This window comes from Ornithorhynchus anatinus, chromosome 3 (genome assembly GCF_004115215.2).
Source record: "Ornithorhynchus anatinus isolate Pmale09 chromosome 3, mOrnAna1.pri.v4, whole genome shotgun sequence".
NCBI lineage: Eukaryota > Metazoa > Chordata > Mammalia > Monotremata > Ornithorhynchidae > Ornithorhynchus > Ornithorhynchus anatinus.
This window is the reverse complement of record NC_041730.1, coordinates 7,376,383-7,399,083: the sequence shown is the minus strand read 5'-3', so window position 1 is coordinate 7,399,083 and position 22,701 is coordinate 7,376,383. Positions and strand designations below refer to the sequence as shown.

Genomic DNA, 22,701 nt, shown 5'->3' with positions numbered 1-22,701 from the left:
GACTCCTGAATGGGGTTAGTAGAGGGGGAGGGGGTAGAGGAAGGAATGGAGAGTTTAAGGGGGTAGGAGAGGAGGGAGGGGGAGGAAGGGGGTGGGGATTGGGAATGGAATTTGGAGTAGAAATGGAAGCCGGAGGCGATGGGATCGGCTGAAGGAAATGAGGGACGGAGCTGAAGGAGCAGAGTGGAAGAGAAGGGCATCCTCGCCTTCCGTCTCCCCCTCTATTTTGGCCTCTGTCCCCCTGACTCAGTCTCCCCCGTGCTCCTCTCCAGCTCCATCCGTCCCAGCCCCTCCTTAGCCCTGTCTCTCCGCCTCCCCCTCTCCCCAGGCCCCTCCCCATCCCCCTAGCCCCGATCTAACGGTTGTTGCATTTCGCCCGTCAAGGGCAGAAAAGGTCAGGGTTTCAGCTTGACGGTTCCCTGCCCGGCATCGCCCCGTTCCGGCTTCAGTGCCCGGCCCTGCCTCCCACCTGCCCCTTCCCCCTCCATTCCCCCTCCCCATCCTTCCCGCACTGGGATCTTGCGGGGAGGGAGGGCGGGGCCGGGTGGGGGGGGAGCGTAACGGACCCCTGGGTTCCAATAGGTGGGGAGCCTGGGTGTCTCGGGGACCCCCGCAGGCCTCCCCGCTCAGCCCCCGCACCCAGGGGCGGGCGGGCAGACACATCCTCTCACCGCAAGACAAGAGCCCCGATGGCATTCGGAAACGCACGCGGAGACAGAGACAAAACGCGAAAACGAAGCAGGCCAGAGCAAGCACACACACCAACACACACCCACCAACACACACACACACACACCCCCAACACACACACACAGGTCAACCCCCCCCCACACACACACACACACTCCCCCCAGCCCCATACACTAACAGGGAAACACGCACGCAAGGCCCACGGGGGAAGGGAGAGAGAAGGACCATGCGGGAGAGGGAGGGGGGAGAGGGAGGGGGAAGGGGGGAGAGGGAGACGCTCTTCACAACACAATCGCCGTCTGTTGTTATAGCAACTCGGCCCCCAAATCGTGAAACGGATATTACAGCCGCGGGAGAGGCGGGGGGAGCCAGGGGGAGGGCAGGGGGCGCAGAGGAAATCAAGGGCAGACTTGGGGGGGTGCAGAATAGGGGAGGGGGTAATCTCCAAGTCAGTGAAGCTTCTCCCCCGCCCCCACCGGGCTATGACAGGGAAGGGGGTGTCTGGGAGTCAAGGGACTCCGGGGTTCGCCCCCCCACCCCGCATCCGGGTACCCACTGAAGGGCCTGGGGTATCAGAACCCCCCCACACACACTTCCACACCCTCCCACCCCGGATTTTCTTGGATGGGAGGTGCTGGCCGGCCGGGGCCCGGCCTGCAGGACCGGCCGGGGTCTCCCCAAACGCGAGGGACCTCGGGGCAGGGGATTGGGCCTGGTGGGGGGAAGAAGAAGGGGGGGAGAGCGGTGAAGCGGCCTTGGCAGGCGAGGGGATGGGCCCGGAGGTGAGGAGCTTGAGATCAATATGCATTTCCTCTCGAAATGATTTTTCTTTAATCCCTCGGAGCGGCTGGGTGGGAGGGAAGGGGCTGGGGAGGGGCCGGGGCACCTGGGTTCCGAGGACGGGGGAGCCCGGAGAAGCCTGGCTAGGGGTGGGAGGGAGGCAGTGCAAGACCAAGAAGAGTTCAGCTGTTCCTCGACCACCCCCCTTCCCCTTCTCCTACCCCCAACTCTGGCTTCTCCAGAATCTCCAGGCCTCCCCCAACAATCCGCCAAAATGCAAGCCCAGTTCCAAAGCTCCCTGGTTCTTGGATGTCTTTATTCCGTCTGGAAGGTTCAAATATTCACAAGGATTCTGTACAATCTCGGGGTCCCCAGTTCCCCCCACCTGCTCCCCCCTCCCATCTGTCCCCCACCTTCCCCTTCCCCGGCCTGGGTGGGAGCTGTCCGGTCCAGTCCGGACCCGGGCCCGGTGATGGAGATGGGTCAGTGCTTCGGCCGCAGCCCCAGCCACTGAGGAGAGGAAAACAGCCCCGGTGAAGCAATCCCCCTAACAAAATAAAAGTTTCCCCCCGACCCCAGCATCCCTTTCTCCCAGCGGTGGGCCTCCGTTGCAGCGGCTCAGCTCCGACTCACGTGTTACAAGTGAATATCAAACACCCCGTCTTCCACGTCCTGGACCTCCTCCTCCCGGATCTCTGGGGGGGGGGGGGAGCGGACAGGATCAAGGGTCAGAAGAGAGGGTCAGGGCCCTCCCTCCTCAAATGCACCAGACAATTACTCTCCCCTCCTTCAAAGTCTTACTGAAGGCCCAACTCCAAGAGACCTTCCCAGATTCCCAGATCTGCAAGAGGCCTTCCCAGACTAAGCCCCACTTTTCCTCATCCCCCACTCCCTTCTGCATCGCCCTGACTTGCTCCCTTTGCTCTTCCCCCAGCCCCCGCCCCACACCCCATGCATATATCTGCCATTTGATTTATTTCTACTGATGCCCGTTTATTTGTATTGATGTCTGCCTCCCTCAGCCTCTAGATGTGAGCTCGTTGTGGGCAGGGATTGTCACTCTTTATTGCTGTATCGTACTTTCCCGGGCGCTTAGTACAAGCTCTGTAGCCAGGAAGGGCTCTTCTAGACTGTGAGCCCGTTGTTGGGTAGGGATCGTCTCTATCTGTTGCCGAATTGTATTTTCCAAGTGCTTAGTAGAGTGCTCTGAACACAGTAAGCGCTCAATAAATACGATTGAATGAATGAATGCATGAAAGGAGAGTGGGCCTCGGTGGGGAGGAAAGCAGGCCTGGGTCCAGTCTACTGAGCAGCGCAGCCACTGGAGGACGCGGGGCCCGCGCAGCGTGGACTCCTTGAGGGGGCGAAGGGGAAGGAGAGGGACCGGTCCCCCAGGGAGGGGGCCAGGCTTCCCAGACCCCTCCCCCTCCCAGCTGGGGAGCAAACAGGAAGTGAGGAGGGGGCCTGGCTATCGGCTGGACCCGGGGCAGGAAGCAGGAGGGAACAGGCGAAGCTTATCGGGGAGGGGCAGGCCGCATCCGGCTGGGGAATTGCGGGGTTGGGGACCGGTGGCCCACAGAGAGGTTCAAACAAGCGGCTCCCCCACCGAAATGAGAATCTTCTTCACAACCACCCAACGAAGTCTCATCTCACTGACAACATCCTCCTAGGCCACAGCCTCCCTTTCCCAAGGGGGCACCTCCCCAAAAAAAGAAAAGTCTCAGTTCCTCTTCACCCCCTCAACAAAATACAAGTTCCCGGCTCTTCGAGAAAATAAACCCACGCCGGTATCCCTCACCGAAATACGAGGCCCTTCTTACCTGGTGGCCGGGAGCCACGCTTCCCGGGCCTGGGGAGGGAAAAGCTAAAGGCGCGGAGGTGGGTGTGCGTGTGGGACGGGGAAGAAACGGGTTGCTCCAGGCTCATGCTCTGGGCCCGTCGACGGCATTCCACGGACAGCTGCTCCCGGCACTGCTTGTGGCAGTTCACGCCACAGGCTGGGGATGATGGGAAGGCCGAATCAGGGAGGGCGGCCCGACTGCCCTTCAAATCCCACCCACCGTGGAGACGGGGCTCTCGTATTGTACTCTCCCAACTGCTTAGTACAGTGTTTTGCACACGGTTAGCATACAATAAATACTATTGAATGAATTTACACACACACTCAGGAGACAAAATTCCCCTTCATATTTTGGCAGTCAGCCTAATGAAATAAGAATCCTCTCTGAGGGCAGCCCCCTCAGTTCCCCAGCCCCGCCCTCCCTGGTTCTCTGCAAAATTCCCTTGATTATCAGTCTTCAGGCCAATAATCTCCCTTATAACCCCCTTCCATCCTGCCCCAGAAGCCTCCTCACCTCGGCACTTGAGCCCCTGTTTGTAGATGCCCAGGATCTGGAAAGGAAGAGGAGGCAGAGCTTAGGAGAATAGAAGGAGTCGAGGGGAGAGGCCAGGAGAGGGGGGAATCTGGCACCCCAGCCCTCGGGGGGTTGGGATGTTGAGGGTGAAGGAGGTCTTGGGTCAGGCTGGGGTTTTCTGGGATGGTAGCTTGGCTGGGGGCTGGGGATGGGGGGCTGTGGGGACTGAGATTTCATAAGGGGTTTCAGAAGGAGGCTGGGATGGGTGGAGGGGGTCTCACCAAGTTCTTGCAATGGCGGCAGGTGACAGGGCGCAGGGAGCTGCTCTCTTGGAAGTTGTGCACGAAGCCCATGCGGCCACCCAGCACGGAACTGGAGCGCAAGAAGTAGGAGACCATCTCCTCCCGACTGATGCAGCCATCCCTGGGGGGAATGGGGGGCGGGGGTCAGCACCTGACCCCTACCCCAGCTCACCCCTCCAAGTAAGAGTCCTCCCCATACACACCCTCCCTGAGCAAAATAAAAATCCCCAACCTGGGACATAAAATCATGAGCAATGCTATCATTAGGACAGAGCAATCCACCCACGGAGGAGCTACAGGCTGGCGGTTCCTGCTAGACTGTAAACTCCTTGTGGGGAGGGATTGGGTCTACTGAACTCTCCCAAATGGTTAGAACAGTGCTCTGCATACAGTAAGTGCTCAGTAAGTACCTAGATGGATTGAATAAATGGACACTCGGGCTTATGGTTAGGAATTGACCATCCAACATCCCTCTCTCCTCCTCTCCATTCCTAACCATTCTTCCAATCAATCGATTGCTTACTGTGTGCAGAGCACTGTGCTCAGTGCTTGGGAGCACTTCAAAGCCCCCTTTCAAAGCCTTACTGAAGGCACATCTCGTCCAAGAGGCCTTCCCAAACTAACCCCCACTTTTCCTCATCTCCAACTCCCTTCTGCATCACCCTGACTTGCTCCCTTTGCTCTTCCTCCCTCACTCCGCCTCACAGCACTTATATATGTATATACATTTAAATAAAGTGACAGATAGATATATATAAGTGGGGGTTAGTTTGGGAAGGCCTCTTGGATATATATCTATCTGTCACTTTATTTATTTATATTAATGTCTGTTTACTTGTATTGATGTCTGTCTCCCCCACTCCCCCAGACTGCGAACTCACTGTGGGCAGGGATTGTCTCTCTTTATTGCTGTGCTGTACTTTCCCAAGAGCTTAGTACAGTGCTCTGTACACAGTAAGTGCTCCATAAATACGATTGATTGATTGAATGAATGAATGGGAGAGAATAATACAATAGAGTTGTAGACACAATCCCTACTCTCAAACTGCTCACGGTCTGGTGAGGGAGACATACATTAAAATAAATTACAGAGAAGGCAATCAGCAGAGAATAAGGCTATGAAATAGTTGCTGTGGGAGTGGGGTAAATATCAATCAAAGAGCATTAGGGATACAGACCCAAGTGCCTAGACGATGCTGAAGTGAGGGCGAATTGGGTGGGGAAATGAGAGGTTAGTCAGGGTAGGCTTCTTGGAGGGGATATGATTTTTAGTTGGGCTTTGAAGATGGGGAGAATGACAGTCTGCCAGTTATATTTCAGGCCTGAGGGAGGGTGTGAGTAAGGGTTAGACACTGAGAGAGATGAGATCGAGGTACAGTAAATACGTTGATGTTAGAGTGAAGAGAGCGGGTTCGGTTGTAGTGGGAGTGGAATGAGGTTAGGAAGGTTAGTGTAGGGACCGGTGTGGCCTAGTGGTTAGAGCATAGGGCTAGGAGGCAGGAGGACCTGGGTTCTAATCCCGGCTTCGCCACTTGTCTGTTGTGTGACCTTGGGCAAGTCACTTCACTTCTCTGTGTCTCAGTTACCTCATCTGTAAAATGGGGATTAAGACTGTGAGCCCCTTAGAGGACATGGACTGTGTCCAACCCGATTATTTTGTATCTACCCCAGTGCTTAGGACAGTGCATGGCACATAATAAGCACTTTACATCAAAAAAAAGAAAGAGTGAGAGCTGATTAAGTGCCCCAAAACTGAGAGTGAGGAGTTTCTCCTTGATGTGGACATGAATAGGCAACCACTGCGGGGGTTTGAGGAATGGGAAAACTTGCACAGAATGTTTTTTTAGAAAGGTTATCTGGGGCACAAAGTATTGCCTGAATGAGGGAGGGAGAGGTCGGATGCTGGGACGTCAACAAGGAGGCTGATGCAGTAATCGGGAGGGATATGATAAGTACTTGGATCAGCGTGGGTGGAGGGGAAGGGGCAGATTCTAGAGAGATTTTGGAGGTAGAAGAGAAAGAATGTGGTGACAGTCTGAATAGGCAGGTTGAATGAGTTGAGGATAATGCCAAGGTTACAGGCTTGGGAGACAGAGAGGATAGTGGTATTGTCTACAGTGATTCGGAAAGTTTCGGGGAGGAGAGGGTTCGGGTGGGGAGATGAGGAGTTCTTTTTTGGATATATTAAGTTTGAGGTGACTGCAGTCTATCCGAGTAGAGGTGTTCTGAAGGCAGGAGAAAATATACTGCAGAGAAGGAGAGAGGTCAAGTTAGAGAGGTAGATTTGGGAATCATCCTCCAGGAGACGGTAGTTTAAGCTAGGAGATGGGGGAATAACCGGAGGGAGCCGTGGGGTCAAGGAAGGGGTTTTTTAAGTTAGGGAATACATGGACATGTTTGAAAGCAGTGGAGCAGGAGCCTTTGGGGACTTGAGTGATTGAAGATGGCGGTCAGGGAGGGAAGAAGAGAGGGCAGCTGTTTTAATAAGGTATGAAGGGATGGGGTCAGAGGCCCCACTTAAAAGTCTCCCAACTCTGCCTGAACCTACTGCTCTTTCCAGCTGGCAAACTTCTGGTGGGAACAGACTCCATCCTCTTACCTACAGGATGGAGAAGGGTTTCTCTTTGTTCTGAACCTACCACATTCACGCTTCACCAGGTGGCCCCTTCTGCCTGCTGCCAGTGGCATTTGGTGAACAGCAATTCTAGCTCGCCCTGTCCCCTCCCTTCATGATTCTAGAAACTTCAACCCTGACTCCCCTCAGTCTGAGTCCCCCAAATGGGTGAATCCTACCTCTTTCCATCTAACCTCACAAGGAAAGCTCCTCCTTTTCCCGATCGTCATCAGGAAGCAGCCTCGGCCTAGTGGGAAGAGCCTCTTGCCTGCTGTGTGACCTTGGGCAAGTCACTTTACTTCTCTGTGCCTCAGTTACCTCATCTATAAAAGGGGGATTCAATAGCTGTTCTCCCTCCTACTTAGACTGTGAGCCCCATGAGGGACCTGGTAAACTGATATCTGCCCCAGTGCTTAGAACAGTGTTTGACTCATAGCAAGCGCTTAAAAAATACCACAATTATTATCATTATTACTGGTTAACCTTTTCTGTCCCACCTCCAGCTTCCTATCCTTCCCTAAAATGCAACCAAAACCACAACCCATATTCCATGATCTCTGTGTGGTTTTGTGGAAAGACCCCGGGCTTGGGAGTCAGAGGACACGGGTTCTAATCCCCGCTCCACCACTTCTCAGCTGTGAGACTTTGGGCAAGTCACTTCTCTTCTCTGTGCTTGTTACCTCATCTGTAAAATGGGGATTAAGATTGTGAGCCCCACATGGGACAACCTGATTACTTTGTATCTACCAGTACAGTGCTTGGCACATAGTAAGCGCTTAACAAATACCATCATCATCATTATTATTATTATTACTAAGAGCACTTCACCTCCCTGTCAAAATCAGAGTCCCTCCTTCCCCTTTCCCCTTGCCATCCTGCTCCCATGCCCGCTTCCTGGCCTCACTTGTTCTGGTCGAGATCCCTGAAGGTGCTGAGGTAGGGAAAGTTTCCCCGGATGATCTGGAATTCCTCCTGCGAGATGTGCCCATCGCCGTCCACGTCGAAATTCCGGAACACAGACTGACGGACAGGCAGAGACACGTGGGTGAGTGTGGGCCCAGGGCGGCCCCTCCACCACCTGATCGGGAGGATTCAGTGCCCCCGGTTGGGGAGAGGGGAGGCGGTGGCACGGAGCAGAGACCTACCCTCCCACGCCTCCACTCCCAGCCAGGGCCGGAAGGGGGGGGACGGACGGATGGACGGACAGACAGACAGACAGGGGGGTCACAGGGAGCCACCTCCACCATCTTCTCAATGTGCTCCACCACCAGGGCCTGGTCCAGTTTGGGCTTGGCGGCCGCAGTCCACTCCTCCAGCACGGGCGGGCGAGGCGGCAGGGAGCAGGCGGTGGGGCTGGTCGGCTGCGGGAGGGTGAGGGGACAGGCGAGGGGGGCCCGGCTTGAGGCGGGAAAGCAGCCTGGAACACCCTTCCCCCCGCCAGTTTACCTCACCACAGCTCTCCTCCCCCTCGACGCTGTCTCCAAATCCCTCCTCCTCCTCCAGGAAGCCTTCCCCGATCCTTCTCATATCCTCCCCGCTACCACTTCAGCACTTCCGCACTCCGCACAGCTTTCAGATTCTGCTATTTGAGCTCTGGTTCCTCCTATGTGTACTGTATTTTTGTCTGTCTCCCCTGCTAGAGTGTGGTCCTCGAGGGCAGGGATCATGGCTGTCCCTTAGTCCACTGCTCTGCCCCCGGGAAGTGCTCTCAATGAAGGAGCTTGGCCTAGTATAACGAACACGGGCTTGGGAGCCAGAGGACATGGGTTCTAACCCCGGCTCCACCATTTGTCCGCTGTATGAACTTGGACAAATCATTGTTTTTAATGGTATTTGTTAAGCGCTTATCATGTGCCAGGCGCTGTTCTAAGCGCTGGGGTAGATACAAACGAATCCAGTTGGACACAGCCCGTGTCCCAGCTGGGGCTCACCATCTTAATCTCCATTTTACAGAATAGGTAACTGAGGAACAGGGAAGTGAAGTCACTTCTCTGGGTCACATTTCCTCACCTGTAAAGCGGGGGATTAAATCCTACTTCCTCCCATTTAAGATCATGAGCCCCATGTGGGTCAGGGACTCCGTCCAACCTGATTATGTTGTATCTACCCCAGCGCTTAGTACAGTGCTTGGTAAATAGTAGAAGCTTAGCAAGTACCGTTAAAAAAAATAACTAAATGATCATTTTAAAAATTAAGACTGCTTGACTGAAGCCCTCCCCGGAGGTACCGACTGTGGGGAAGAGAGCGAGACTGAGCTGGGATACCCGGGTCCCGAGGTCCCAGCGTTGGAGACCATCCCCAGGTTCAGTGGTCCCCGGCCCCGGGAGGAGTCTTACCGAGGTTTTGGAGCGGGGCTCTCGCTGTAGGGAAAGCTGGTACAGCTCATCCTCTGTCTGGTACTGATCCAGAGACACCTGGATGGGGAGGGTAAGACCGTAAGCCCCTCCCGGACCCCCAGCCTGCCTCAGCCCCCCGGTCCCCCTGGACGTTGAGTCCGCCTTGCCCACGCCTGCACGCCCACACACTCCTGCGCTCCTCGGCCCTTCCCCTCCCCCCCGCCCTGGGCCCACAGTAGTCCTGCACCGTCAACAGGCTGAGCAGGTCCGGGTTGGCCTGCACGGGGGGGCCGCAGGCTGGTCACCATGGCCAGCTCCTCCAGGATGCTGAAGAGCTGGCGCATCTTGGCGCCGTTGAGCAGGGTGTGGGCGGGGTCCAGCCAGTCGGGCAGTGCCAGCTGCAGCGCCACCAGGTCCTTGAGGTGGACGCCCAGGATGGGGAAGCGGAAGCCCACGCAGGCCGCCAGCCGCCGCCGGTAGTTGCCGTAGTTGCCCGTGGCCGTCACCAGCTCCGTCAGACTTTCCCAGAGCTGGGGAGGTTCAGGTCAGAGGTCAAGGGGCCAGGAACGCACTAATCTGTCCCCTACCTCTCTCAGACTATCCCAGATCTGAGGCCGGGAGGAGGACGGAAGGGGGTCTTGGGGTTGGGTGATCAACCAATGATCTTTCCTTTGCCCCCAGAACCCTCTCACCAGCTTCATCCAAGGAGGGGAGAACTCAAAGTTCAAGAGGTCATGAGCTCATCCCTCCTGCCTCCAACCTCTCCCATCCCCAACTCCCTGTTCTTATAAGCCTTCATTATTGGACGTGGAGAGAGAGCAAAGGTTGGGCATGGGGAGGGCATCATGGAATTCATTTATTTATTTATTCAGTCGTATTTATTGAACGCTTTCTGTGTGCAGAGCACTGTACTAAGCGCTTGGGAGAGTACAAGATAGCAGTAAACAGACACATTCTCCTCTCACACTGGCCCCGGGGCCCTCTTGACCCTTCAGCTCACCCTGAGGAAACGGGCCAAACGACAAAGGTCAAAGGTGGGAGCGGTCACCTGACCCACACGGGAGCCCCAGTTCCTCCCGACTCCTCCTCTAGGACCCCACCTTGACGGTCTCCGAGCTGACGAAGCTGTGCGTCTCCTTGAGGCGGGAAATGGAGCTGTGACTCAAGCCCCCAACCACGGCCATCAACGTGTTGAAGTTCTGCAGCTGCAGCAGCTTCTGCGGGACAGAAGGACGGACGGATAGATGAACAGACAGGCCGCGGGGCGAGGGGTGGGGGGTTGGTCAGCCTGCCGGCTATCCCGCAAGAGGGGTGTCACCAGCTCTGGGAAGAAGGGGCTCGGCTTGTCTAAATCTGGGCTGGGAGTGTTTTATTGTACTTTCCCAAGTGCTCAGTACAGTGCTCTGCACACAGTAAGCGCTTAATAAATACGATTCAATCAATGAATGAGTGGAGGGAGGCAGAAGGCGAGGAGGACTCTGCGTCTCAGGCGGCCCTGCCCGCCTCACCTCACCTCTCGAGACTGTCAGCTCGCTGTGGGCGGGGGATGTGTCTGTTTATTATTGCATTGTAACCTCCCAAGAGCTGGGTACGGTGCTTTGCACACAGTAAGCGCTCGATAAATACGATTGGATGGATGGATGAATGAATGCATGCATGAATGAATGAATGCTTGACCTCTGCCACGTGGATGAAGTGGGTGATGACCAGCGCCCTCTGCTGGGCGGTGGGCTTGCTGAGCACCATGAGCTGCACCCACTGAGAAACGCTGTTGAAGAGGGAGATGAAACGCTCCAGGATGGGGTTGTCCACCGTGCAGCCGTGCGTCACGAAGCTGTGATAGTCCTGGAACTGCAGTCCCCCGGGGGGAAAGTCAGGACCCCTTCCCCATCCCCCAGCTCCTCCCCCTCCCACGCCCGGAACTGCAGCCCTCCAAGGGAGAACCTATCTGGAATTTATTTATTTATATTAATGGCTGCTTCCCCTTCTAGACTGTAAGATCACCGTGGGTAGGGAATGTGCCTGTTTATCGTTATATTGTATTCTTCCAAGCGCTCGGTACGGTGCTCCGCACGCACTAATTGCTCAATGGTAAATACGACTGAATGAATGAATAAGGTCAAGACCCCTGCCTCACCCCTCACTCCCACGCTCTTCCCTATCTCCCAGTTCCTCCCCCACCTAATCCTGGAACTGAAGCCCATCGCACATTTTTCCTGATCTCCCAAACTCTCCCCGCCTCTGGTCCCCCTTCCCCGTTGCTGTTGGCCTTGGGGCTCCTCCCCAGAGCCAGCTGCCCCCTGGGAGTACTCCCAGGGACCCTCGGTGCCTGGGCTCAACCCCCGTTAGATAGTGAGCTCCCCGCAGGAAGGGGGGCGGCCTGGTTTGTCCCGCTATTGCTGTATGCTCCCAAACATGCTTAGACCAGCGTTTGGAGCTCCGCAGCTGTCCGGGAGATGCCACCGAGTGACTGGCAGCAAGACCCTTGGGTGCGGTGCCAGGCCTCCCCTGGCCCGCGGCCATGCCCCCCGCCCACCTGCCTGCTGGCGCCCTCCCACACCCCCCGTGCCCACACCAGGATCTTGCAGAAGGAGCGGTACTCCAAGAAGGTGAGATGTTCGGCCAGCTCTGTGGGCTCCAGGTGATCGAAGAGCAGAGACATCTTCCTCTTCTTCTGGCTCACCGGGTTCCGCTGGGTTACCTGACGCTTCCACTTGTACGTGGGCCTGATGAGGGGAAGTTAAGGGTCAGTGAGCTCAGACCCCCCCAATCCTGTAGCCCCCTGCACGCCCCTTCCAGGGCCTGGGCATCCTGGTCCTCCCCACCCACACATATACACACACACAAACACACAGTTTCTTCCCCCAGACTTAGTCTACTCCTGGTCCCAGTGCCCCAGCCCCAACTAAGGGCCCAGCACCTGGCCCCCTCCGGGTCTCCCACGCCCCGCCCACCCCACGCACACGCTGTCGATGTCGATGAGGCTGCTGTGCCTGCGGTTGCCCTCCCGATCCAGCAGGGATTTCAGCTCCTTGATCTGTTCAGCCAGTTCTGGGTTCAAGTCAAACTCGGCAGGAAAGGCCGAGATCCAGTACCTGGGGGAATGATCGGTGGGGGTGGGGAGAGGGGAGATCCCGGAGTGAGTCACCGGGACTCCGCCTCTGTCTCGGATAATCATCCGTCAGTTCGTAGAGTGATTCTTTTAAATTTCCCAAAGTGATTTCATATCAGTGATGTCATTTTACCCTCATAACACCACTGAGAGGTAGGGAGGGGCAGATATTATTATTTCCATTTTATAGGTGGGGAAACCGAGGTATAGAGCAGTGACTTCAATCAATCCGAGGTATTCATTGAGCATTTACTGTGTGCAGGGCACTGCATTGAGCATTTGGGAGAAGATAATACAGTACAGTTAGTAGACAGGATGCCTGCCCACGAGTCTACAATCTAGCGTGGGAGACAGACTTTAAAATAAATTACAAATTGGGGAAGCAACAGAGAATAGGACTTTGGACATAACTGCTGTGGGGGTGGGGCATAAGGACCAAAGGCATAAGTGACACAGAGCGGAGGGTGAATAGGATGCGGAGGTTAGAGGTGAATCAAGGAGTTTGGATTTTAGAAGAGTTTTGAAGGTGGAGACAAGTGGTGGTCTGTCGGATATGAAGGGGGAGGGAGTTCCAGGCTGGAGGGAGGATGTGAGCAAGGGGTCAGTGGCAAAAAAGACAACATCGAAGCGTAGTGAGTAAATTGGTGTTAGAGAGTGAAATGTGTGGGTTGGGTTGTAGTAAGAAATTAGCCAGACAAGGTAGGATGGGTCAGATTCTAGAGACGGGGTGAAGGATAGGGTGACAGACCGAATATGCATGTTGAATAGAAGAAACGAGTCGAGGATCATGCTGAGGTTATGAGCTTGTGAGACAGGGAGGATGGTGGTGTTGTGTACGGGGCCGGGAAAGTCAAGGAAAAGAGAGAGATTGGGTGAGAAGATGAGGAGTTTCTCTTTTGGACATGTTAAATCTGAGGTGTCGGCGGGACATCCAATTAGAAATGCCCTGAAGGTAGGAGGAGATGTGAGACTGCAGAGGAGGGAGGTCCGGGGTGGAGAAGTAGATTTGGGAACCATCTGCATAGAGATGGTAGTTGAAGTCATGGGTGTGAATAAATTCTTCAAGGGAATGGGTTTAGATGAAGAATAAACCGGGATCCAGAACTGAGCCCGGACGGACCCCCACAGTTACAGGGTGGAAAGCAGAGGAGGAGCCGGCGAAAGAGACTGAGAAGGAGCGGCCAGATAGGAAGATAATGAAAAAAGGATAATGCCAGTGTTAGTGTTAGTGTTAGGTTAGTGTTTCCAGGAGAAGTAGGTGGCCAATAGTGTTCACAGCAGCCGAAGGGTCGAGGAGGGTTAGAATGGAGTAGAGGTCATTGGATTTGTTAAGAAGGAGGTCACTGGTGACCCTAGAAAAGGTAGTTTTCGTGGAGGTGGGGGAGAGGAAGTTGAGGCATTCGATGTAGACAACTGGCTCAAAGAGTTTGGAGAGGAATGGTAGGAGGAAGATGAGGTGATAACTGGAAGGAGTCGTGGGAATCAAGCGAGATATTTTTCAGGATGGCGGATACATGGGCATTTTTGAAAGCAGTGGGGAACGAGCCATTGGAGAATGAGCGATTGAAGACGACTCCCATGCCTATTGCCTTCTCAGGGAGGGAAATTTTTGTGCCTTTATGAATGTGTACAGAGTGGTGTATCTGCATTTAACCCGCCCTGTGGGTGGGGTGATGCGGCTGTCGGTTGGGGTGTGTATTTACAACCCACACGTTGCCCGGGTGGGAAGCTTAGGGAGCCGCCATGACACCAGTTTCTCACCCCGAAGCCCCTGGGATGCAACCCGCCTCCCCATCCAACAGAGAGCTCGGAGGGTGGGGGGAGGGGGGGAGGGGGGAGGCTGAAGAGAATTTCTGGGTGCTGGGAAGGGGGGTGGCGGGGTCGTTGGGGGGAGCGCTCTGGGCTGGATTTAGGGGGAGGGGGGGAGGGGGGAGGCTGAAGAGAATTTCTGGGTGCTGGGAAGGGGGGTGGCGGGGTCGTTGGGGGGAGCGCTCTGGGCTGGATTTAGGGTTCCTGGACAGTGGATTGGGATGCGGTGGACTGGATCAGATCCTTGAGTTGCAGAGAGAGGAGAAGTGGGGAGTGGGGGCCGAGGGAGGGGGTTGGGGCCTGGCCGCAGGGTTCAAGGGAGCTGGAAGGGGAGCTGGGGGAATGGGACCTCAGGTCTGGAGTAGGGAGTGGGACTATTTCCCAGGCCGTCTCTCGGTGACTCATTTTAGGTCTCAGCCCCTCCAGCCCCTTTACTAGGATTACCTGTCAGTAAACAGGTACTGTCCTGTTACTGTCCTGTCAGTTCCTGAACCAAGGCAGAGGGGAGGTGGGGAATCTGGGCAGCCTCTTCCCCTCTGTCTCTCCATGAACCGCGCCCCCGGGCATCAGGGGCAGGAGGAGGGGGCGAGTGTTTTGGAGGAGTGGGTGGAAGGGGTAGATTCTGAGATTAGGCAAGAGATCTCCTCTTGAGATACTGCTCGGTAGCATCAATCAGAAAATCAATCAATGATATTCACTGAGCACTTACTGTGTGCTGTGCACTGTACGAAGTGCTTGGGAGAGTACAATACAACAGAGTTGCGAGACACATTCTCCGCCCACAAGGAGCTTACAGTCTAGAGGGGGAGACAGACAATAAAATACATTACGGACATGTATACGAGGCCTGTGGGGCTGAGGGTGAGGTGAACATCAAGAGTTTGAAGAGTCCAGTTCCAATGATGGGAGAGTCAAGAGGAGCAGTAAAAGAGAGGGATTGGAGAGGTGCAGGAGAGATTGAGTGCAGAGCACTGTACTAAGCGCTTGGCAGAGTACAGTATAACAGATTTGGTAGAAAGGTTTCCTGTCCACAAGAAGCTTACTCTTTAGAGGAATCAATCAGAGATATTTATCAAGCGTTTACTGTTTGCAGAAGCAACGTCACCGAGTAGAAACAGCCCAGTCCTGGGCAACAGAGGACCTGAGATCTAATCCCGACTCCGCCGCTTGCCTACTGTATGACCTTGGGCAAGGCACTTCACTTCTCTGTGCCTCGGTTTCCTCATCTGTAAAATGGGGATAGGTACAATACCTGCCCTCTCTCCCACTTAGACTGAGCTCCATTTGGGACAGGGACCATGTCTACTCCGAATACCTTATTTTACCTCAGTGCTTGGCATATAAGTGCTCAAAAAATAGCACTGATTGATAAGTAATCAACAAATAACATTATTATTATTATTATTATTATTGTTAGAGCACTGTAATAAGGGCTTGGGAGAGTGCTCTAGAGTAAATAGATATGAACCTCGCCCTAAAGTAGCTTACAATCTAAATTTTTAGATGTGAAAACACACATCGTCCCTACTTCTCTTTCAAATCGGGAAGCAGTGTGACCTACTGGAAAGAGCAAGCGCCTGGGAGTCAGAGGACCTGAGTTCTATTTCCAGCTCCACCACTTGTCTGCTGTGTGACCTTGAGCAAGTCACTTAACTTCTCTGTGCCTCAGTTACCTCATCTGTAAAATGAGGGATAAGACTGTGAGCCCCATGTGGGACATGGACTGTGTCCAACCTTGTACTAACCCAGGGCTTAGTACAATGGCTGGTATACAGTAAGGCTTAATAAAGACCTTTAAAAAAAATCATCTGGGTAGCAGTGTGGTCTAGCAGAAAGATCACAGGTCTGGGAATCAGAGAACCTGGGTTCTAATCCTGAGTCTGCCACTTGCCTGATGTGTGACCTTGGTCTAGTCACTTAACTTTTCTGCGCTTTACTTTCCTCATCTATAAAATGGGGATTCAATACCTGTTACCCTTCTTACTTAGACTGTGAGTTCCACGGGGGACAAGGACCGTGTCCAACCTGAGGATCTCATATCTGCCCCAGAACTTAGTACAGTGCTTGGCACATAGAAAGCATTTTACAAATCCCGCAATTATTGCTATCATTATTATTATTATTGTTATTACTACTACTATGGACTCAGGAATGAATAGACTGAAGTTTCCAGCAGCTCAAGGAATCTGGCCTCCCTCCACAGTGACATAGGCTGTCCCAAGGGGCTGATATACTTGTCCCCTGAGAGTCAGTAGGGGGTTCCTGTGTTGCTCCCTGTGTTGCTCCCCAAGGATGTTTGAGGTGACTCCAGAGCTGGGAGCTAGAATGGCCCCATTGTCACACCGGTTCTGGGTGACCCCAAAGAGGGAGCTGGGCCCCAGGGCTCTCCAATCCCGCAAGGGTTCGGGTTCGACTCACCTGACCAGGTGGCAGGTCTTCACCTGCAGCGAGTTGGAATTGTCCTTCCGGGACTGCTGGTAAGTGGAGACAGTTAAGGAAAACGGGCTGGGGGCATCAAGGGAAGTTGCCCAGCTTCTCGGGGGGTGGGTGAAAGCATGGGGACCCGGTCTGAAGGAGTGACAGGTCTGGGGGTCGGTGAGGGCACGAGTGAGGAGTGACTAGTCAAGGGTTGGATGAGGGTGCAGGATGAGGATGCCGGCAGTTTGGGGGTGGGTGAGGGTGGGGGGGATCTGGGGAAGAATGGCTGATTTGGAGGGCGGGTGAGGGCACGGGGTGGGGTCCAGGGGGAACTACTGGTCTGGGGGCGGAGAGGGCACGGGGGTCCGGGGAGGAACGACCCATCTGGGACTGAGAGAGGACACGGGGACCGGGAAGGAGTGACCGGTCTGGTGGTGGATGAAGACACGGGGGTCCGGGGAAGGATATATGTGGAGCAGCTTGGCAGCGAGCTGGGAGGAGGGGATGTACCAGGGATGCATCATGAGGAACATTCGCACCAGCTGAGGGTCCCGCACCTTTCCAGAGTCATCTGCAGGAAGACACAGCTCAGGACCCCTGACCGCCACCCCCAGCCTCTGCCCGCAGCTCAGCCTCCCCTCAAGCCCGTCTCTGCCCCAACCCCATAGCTCTGCTAGTTGTGGCCTTCTGCCCTTCTAGGCCCACCTCTCCCCCCGCCACCCAACACTCCCGTCCTCTTCCCTCGGCTCTCCCGGGCTCTTCGCCACCTCCCTCGGAGCGGGGGGTGAAGACAGCAGAAGGGGAAGCGGGAGAGTGAGAGGTTTGGGACGCATCCCGGAGGGGAGGGATGGAGGGCCGAGGGGAACCAGCTGGGGCGGAAGGAGTGGGGTCCCACGGGGAACCGCAGGGTCAGGAGTCCAGACCATTTCCTGAGGACAAGTGGGGGAGGGGCGGGGGAGCACACCCAGCTGGGGAGGGGGGTTCCCCTCCCCCACCCCCACCCCACCCCCACTCCCTGGGACCATCCTCTAGAAGCCAGTCCTCCCCATCGCCCGGAAACAGCCCCGGGGGCAGAGATAGCGGTTTCCTCGGCCCCTGCTTGGCCCCCCGGCTAGCGTCCCTCAGATGTCACCGAGTTGAGGGACAAGGGTTCCCTTGGGCTTTCTAGGACATCTTTGCCGGCCCTCTCCAACCTTCTCAGAAGTAGGCTGAGCTCTGGAATGCATCCAGCTCCTGGGAGTAGCATCCCCAGCAGGAACAGAAACCCCCCACCCCGCAACGCACGCACACTCCCAACTCACCAAAGGCCTCGATGCAACCCTGCAACAGCTCCTCCACCGTGCAGCCCTTCTCCAGGTCCAGGGTCCCCGCCATCTCTGCCCCCAGAGAGGAAGGGTCCGCCCGGGGTGTCTCCCTGGGAACCAGCTACGCGGGGATCCGATCTGTCCGGAGAAAAACACTCTCTAGACAGCTGGCTCTGGGGCAGAGCGTCCCGGCTCCCGGGAATGCGGAGTAGGGGAACGCACGACCCCGGTCGCGCCCCCCACCTCGCCCCCACTCCGCCGTGCCCCTTCCTCCAGCAGCACGGAGAAGGTTAAGTCGTGACCTACAAATTGTGCAACCAGGTCGTTTGGAAATGTTCCCTCCGGCTTCTTCCGGCCCCCCACTGTGAGGGGGGTGAGGGAGCCAGGGTGATCCAGCTGGGCTGGGAGAAGCTCATAGGGCCAGGGGAGATGGGGGGGGGGGGAGAGAAGTGGGAGAGGGGGCGGGGTGGGGGCCAGTCAGCTGGGAGAGCTGGGCTGGAGTGGACAGGGCTGGGGAAGGAGGGATGGAGGAGAGGGCTTGGCTTCCCGCTGTCCAACGCTGGCAGTGGGGCGCGGGGGCCACTCGACTCCAGCCAGGGCCCGGGGGAGCGCCCACCTCTGCCCCGGGGCCCAGGACGAGCTCTGCTCCACCCCGCTCCTCCCGGCTCTTCCCCTCCCCGCCAGGGCTATTTTGGGAATGAGGAGTCTGCAGGGACCTTAGAGGAATTTCTCCTCTGGGCGGGACGGCGGAGGAGAACAGCAGAACCCAGGCGCCCAGTTTCGCTCCCCTGAGTCTCTTTTCTTCCTTCTGCTCCTCTTCCTCCTCTTCTCCTCATCTTCTCCTCCCTCCCGCTCGCCTTCCTCCTCATTCTCCTCCCCTTCTCTTCCTCCTTCTCCCCCTTCTCTCCATCCTCCTCCTCCTCTCCTTCTCCTCCCTTCTCTTCCTCCTCCTCTCTCCTTTTCCTCCTCTCCCTCCTCTTCTCTTCCTCTCCCTCCTGCTCCTCTTCTCTCCCTCCTCCTCTTCCCTTCTCTCCCTCCTCCTCTCTCCTTTTCCTCCTCTTCTCTTCCTCTCCCTCCTGCTCTTCTCTTCTCTCCCTCCTCCTCTTCTTCCTCCTTCTCCCCTTCTCTCCATCCTCCTCCCCTTCTCTCCTTCCCCTCCTCCTCTCCCTTTCTCTTCTTCCTTTCCCCTTCTCTTCATCCTCTTCCCTTCTCTTCCCTCTCCTCTCTCCTTCTCTTCCTCCTTCTCTTCTTTCCCTTCTCCTCTTCCTTTCTCTCCCTCCTCTTCTTCCCTTCTCTCCCTCCTCTCCCCCTCCTCCTCCTCTCTCCTCCTCTGCCTCTCTCCCCTTCTCTTCCTCCTCCTCTCCCCTTGTCTTCATCCTCCTCCTTTCCCTCTCTTCTTCCTCCTCTTCTTCCTCTCCCCCCTCCTTCTCTCACTCCTCCTCCTTCTGCCCCTGATGCCCGGGGGCGCGGTTCATGGAGAGACAGAGGGGAAGAGGCTGCCCAGATTCTCCACCTCCCCTCTGCCTTGGTGCAGGAACTGACAGGAGGAGAGGTAATCCTAGTAAAGGGGCTGGAGGGGCTGAGACCTAAAATGAGTCACCGAGAGACGGCCTGGGAAATAGTCCCACTCCCTACTCCAGACCTGAGGTCCCATTCCCCCAGCTCCCCTTCCAGCTCCCTTGAACCCTGCGGCCAGGCCCCAACCCCCTCCCTCGGCCCCCACTCCCCACTTCTCCTCTCTCTGCAACTCAAGGATCTGATCCAGTCCACCGCATCCCAATCCACTGTCCAGGAACCCTAAATCCAGCCCAGAGCGCTCCCCCCAACGACCCCGCCACCCCCCTTCCCAGCACCCAGAAATTCTCTTCAGCCTCCCCCCTCCCCCCCACCCTCCGAGCTCTCTGTTGGATGGGGAGGCGGGTTGCATCCCAGGGGCTTCGGGGTGAGAAACTGGTGTCATGGCGGCTCCCTAAGCTTCCCACCCGGGCAACGTGTGGGTTGTAAATACACACCCCAACCGACAGCCGCATCACCCCACCCACAGGGCGGGTTAAATATACACACGGGGATACATGCAGATACACTGCTCTGTACACATTCATAAAGGCACAAAAATACAGACACCCACACCCAAGCACTCCAAAACACCAAGCCACACACTTCCATAAACAGACAAAGCTTCTTTTGCAAACGCAGCAACACACACCCACCACACACATACTCACACACACACACACACACACACACACACACACCTGGAGAAACACACAGGCATAAAGGTGCAATGGCCATGCCTGCAGGATGCAGAAATACATCAGAGAGACGCATTCCCACTCAGAAGGATGCAAATCCAGCCAGTTCGTGCACCTCGGCAGAGTTCACGCAAGCCCCCCCCCCCCCCCAACCTCCCACCGCCGCCACCCCCTTCCTCTCCCCCTGCATGTGCTTCTCAAATCTACAGTAACACCGGACCTTCCGAACACTCACACCTCTGCAGCCTCCGTCCCAACCCCAGCCTCACCCCTCTCCCTCTCCCCTTAGCACCCCAACCTCTGCCCCTCTCCCCCTTTCTCTGCCCCAACCAGGCTGAGACCCCAAGATGCATCCTCCGCCCTCCCAACCCTGACAGAAGACCCCCCCCCTTCCCCACCCACTCCCAAGACCTTTTCCCACGCAGCCCCCTGCCCTGGCACGTGAGCGCCTTCCTCCCCCCCTGTGCCTTCTCCCTCAGGAGCCCTTCCCTTCCCAAATCCTTTCCCCGCGGGGCAGGGCCTTGTCCTGATGATTAATTTGGGGCTTATTAAGCGCTGCACTGAGCGCTGGGACAGAGGGAAGGTAACGAGGTCCCGGGCGAGTGGGTTTCCATCGTGCAAGCCAACCTTTCTTCCCTCCCGGGCCGGGGGCACGAGGAGGGCGCCTTCTGCCCCCTGGTGGACGTTGGGCCACTCACCCGCGGGGTCTCAGCGGCGATGCCCTCCAGCTCCCTGCACTAGCCCAGGCCAGTCACCCACTTGCCACCAGATCGCCCTCGGCTGCTTTCCTTCGTCCTCTCTCTCTTCTCTTCTGCTGCTGCTGCTGCTCTCCTCCGCTCCTCCTCTTCCTCCTCCTGGGGGGGGGGTCTCTCTCGCTGTCTCTCTGTCTCTGTCTCTCCCCTCCAGCTCGCTGCTTCAGCGCCGGGCCTTCCTCTCCGAGCTTCTCTCCCCCAAACCCTCCTCCCCCTCACTCCTCCCCCCCTTGATCCCTCCCTCTCTGACTGTCCCTCCCCTCTCTCCCCACCCCGGCCCCCCTCCTCTGTCCGCCCATCTCTTCTCTGCTTGATGCCCGTCGTCCTCCTGGCACACCGCAGCTCCCGCAGGACGTCTAAACCCTTGCCCCGCTCCGCTGGGCCGAGAGCTCGGGGTGGGGGTGGTCGCTGGGGTCAGGGCCGGGGTCGTTCAGGCCTTCGCCCCGGGGATGGGTGGAGGGAGGGAAGGTCGAGGGGAGAGGGCCGGGGGTGGCACAGATCGAACGGTGAGATGCCCGGGTAATGGGGAGCGGAGGCGGCCAAGGGGGCCGGAGAAGGGGCCAAGATTTATAGTCAGTCAATCGTATTTATTGAGCGCTTACTGTGTGCAGAGCACTGGATTAAGCGCTTGGAAGAGGACAGTATTACAATAAACGGGGTCTCAAGATTGGAGGTAGGACCCATGGGTGGTGACAGCTGGGAGGGTTGGGGGGAAAAATTGGCGGGACCGGAGGGAGCCGGAGGGTGGGGGGCGGTGTGGGTGAGTCTTCCCCTCCCCGCCCCGGGCCCCCCGGGCACCCTCTCTGCGAATGGGGTGTCGTGAGGCAGGAAATAGGGGGAGGGGCAGGAAACGGGCTGCGGTGGGGGGGGGGGAGGGCACCGCACCCCAGCTCAGAGGCCAGGTTCCTGTTTTCGAAACAAACAGTTCCCACGGACTCTTTCCCTCCTCCTCCCCTCCCCACCCCGAGCTGCCTGTCACCGGCTTCCGGCCCGGAGGCCAGGATGTCGGGGTCCGGGTGACAGTTGGGACCCTCCGCCCAGGGGGCAGGATGCTGGGGTGCGGGGAGACAGTTGGGAGTCCGCCGAGGCAGGATGGCAGGGTCCGGGAGACAGGTGGGAGTCTCTGGGGTCCAGGGGACAGCGGGAGCTAGGGCGTGGGGCCCCCGGGATCTAGGCTGGCATCCCGGAGGGGGTGGGGGCGGGCAGCTCCTGCCCGCTGCTCTGGGCGATGCCCAGTCTCTCTGAGGAGCCGGAGGCTGGACTAGGCCCTTGGAAGAATCAGCAGGGCCCAGACCGGCCCCAGGAGGCGCCAGCCGGTGAACAGGACGGAACTGGTGGGGCCGTGGGGATGGGGGCATCGGGGGGCGGAAGGGGGGTGTGGGTGTGTGGAGGATGGGGGGGAGGGAGGGGCTCTACTCAGGCGAAGTTGCACACCCAGGGAAGCCACATGCAAAGGACGAAGGACACACCTCAGCGGCCCTCCCTCAAATCTCTTAGAACCCCGGTCTGGGAGTCAGAAGGTCATGGGTTCTGTCCCGGCTTGAGCTGTGTGACTTGGGCAAGTCATTTAACTCCTCTGTGCCTCAGTTATCTCATCTGTAAAATGGGGATGAAGACTGTGAGCCCCACGTGGGACAACCTGATTTCCTTATATCTACCCCAGCGCTTAGAACAGTGCTTGACACATAGTAAGCGCTTAACAAATATTAACAGTATTATTATTATTGTCTGCTGGGTAACCTTGGTTAAGTCACTTCACTTCTCTGTGCCTCAGTTACCTCAAATGGGGATTGAAACTGTGAGCCCCACATGGGACCGGGACTGGGTCCAACTCGATTTGCTTGTATCCACCCCGCACTTAGTAAAGTGCCTGGCACATAGTAAGTGCCTAACAAATACCATCATTATTATTACTATCATCACTATTATTATTACTATCCCTGAGGGCTGGGGAGATCTGAGGGCCAGGATGCTGGGG

The 22,701-nt window shown here is 56.6% G+C and overlaps 1 protein-coding gene across 1 annotated transcript; it reads right to left on the bottom strand.

Moving 5' to 3' along the window:
• Positions 1 to 1,769: 1,769 nt before the first annotated feature.
• Positions 1,770 to 20,917, bottom strand: RASGRP2 (RAS guanyl releasing protein 2). The gene is given in 18 exon segments (XM_029059101.1): positions 1,770 to 1,980; positions 2,104 to 2,165; positions 3,291 to 3,467; positions 3,825 to 3,861; positions 4,106 to 4,247; positions 7,645 to 7,760; positions 7,979 to 8,101; positions 9,077 to 9,154; positions 9,324 to 9,365; positions 9,367 to 9,606; positions 10,177 to 10,293; positions 10,754 to 10,927; positions 11,652 to 11,802; positions 12,040 to 12,171; positions 16,416 to 16,478; positions 16,884 to 16,986; positions 17,717 to 17,857; positions 20,670 to 20,917. Coding segments are annotated over 16 exon segments (1,827 nt in total). The 5' UTR covers positions 17,790 to 17,857; positions 20,670 to 20,917; the 3' UTR covers positions 1,770 to 1,980; positions 2,104 to 2,106.
• Positions 20,918 to 22,701: the final 1,784 nt, after the last annotated feature.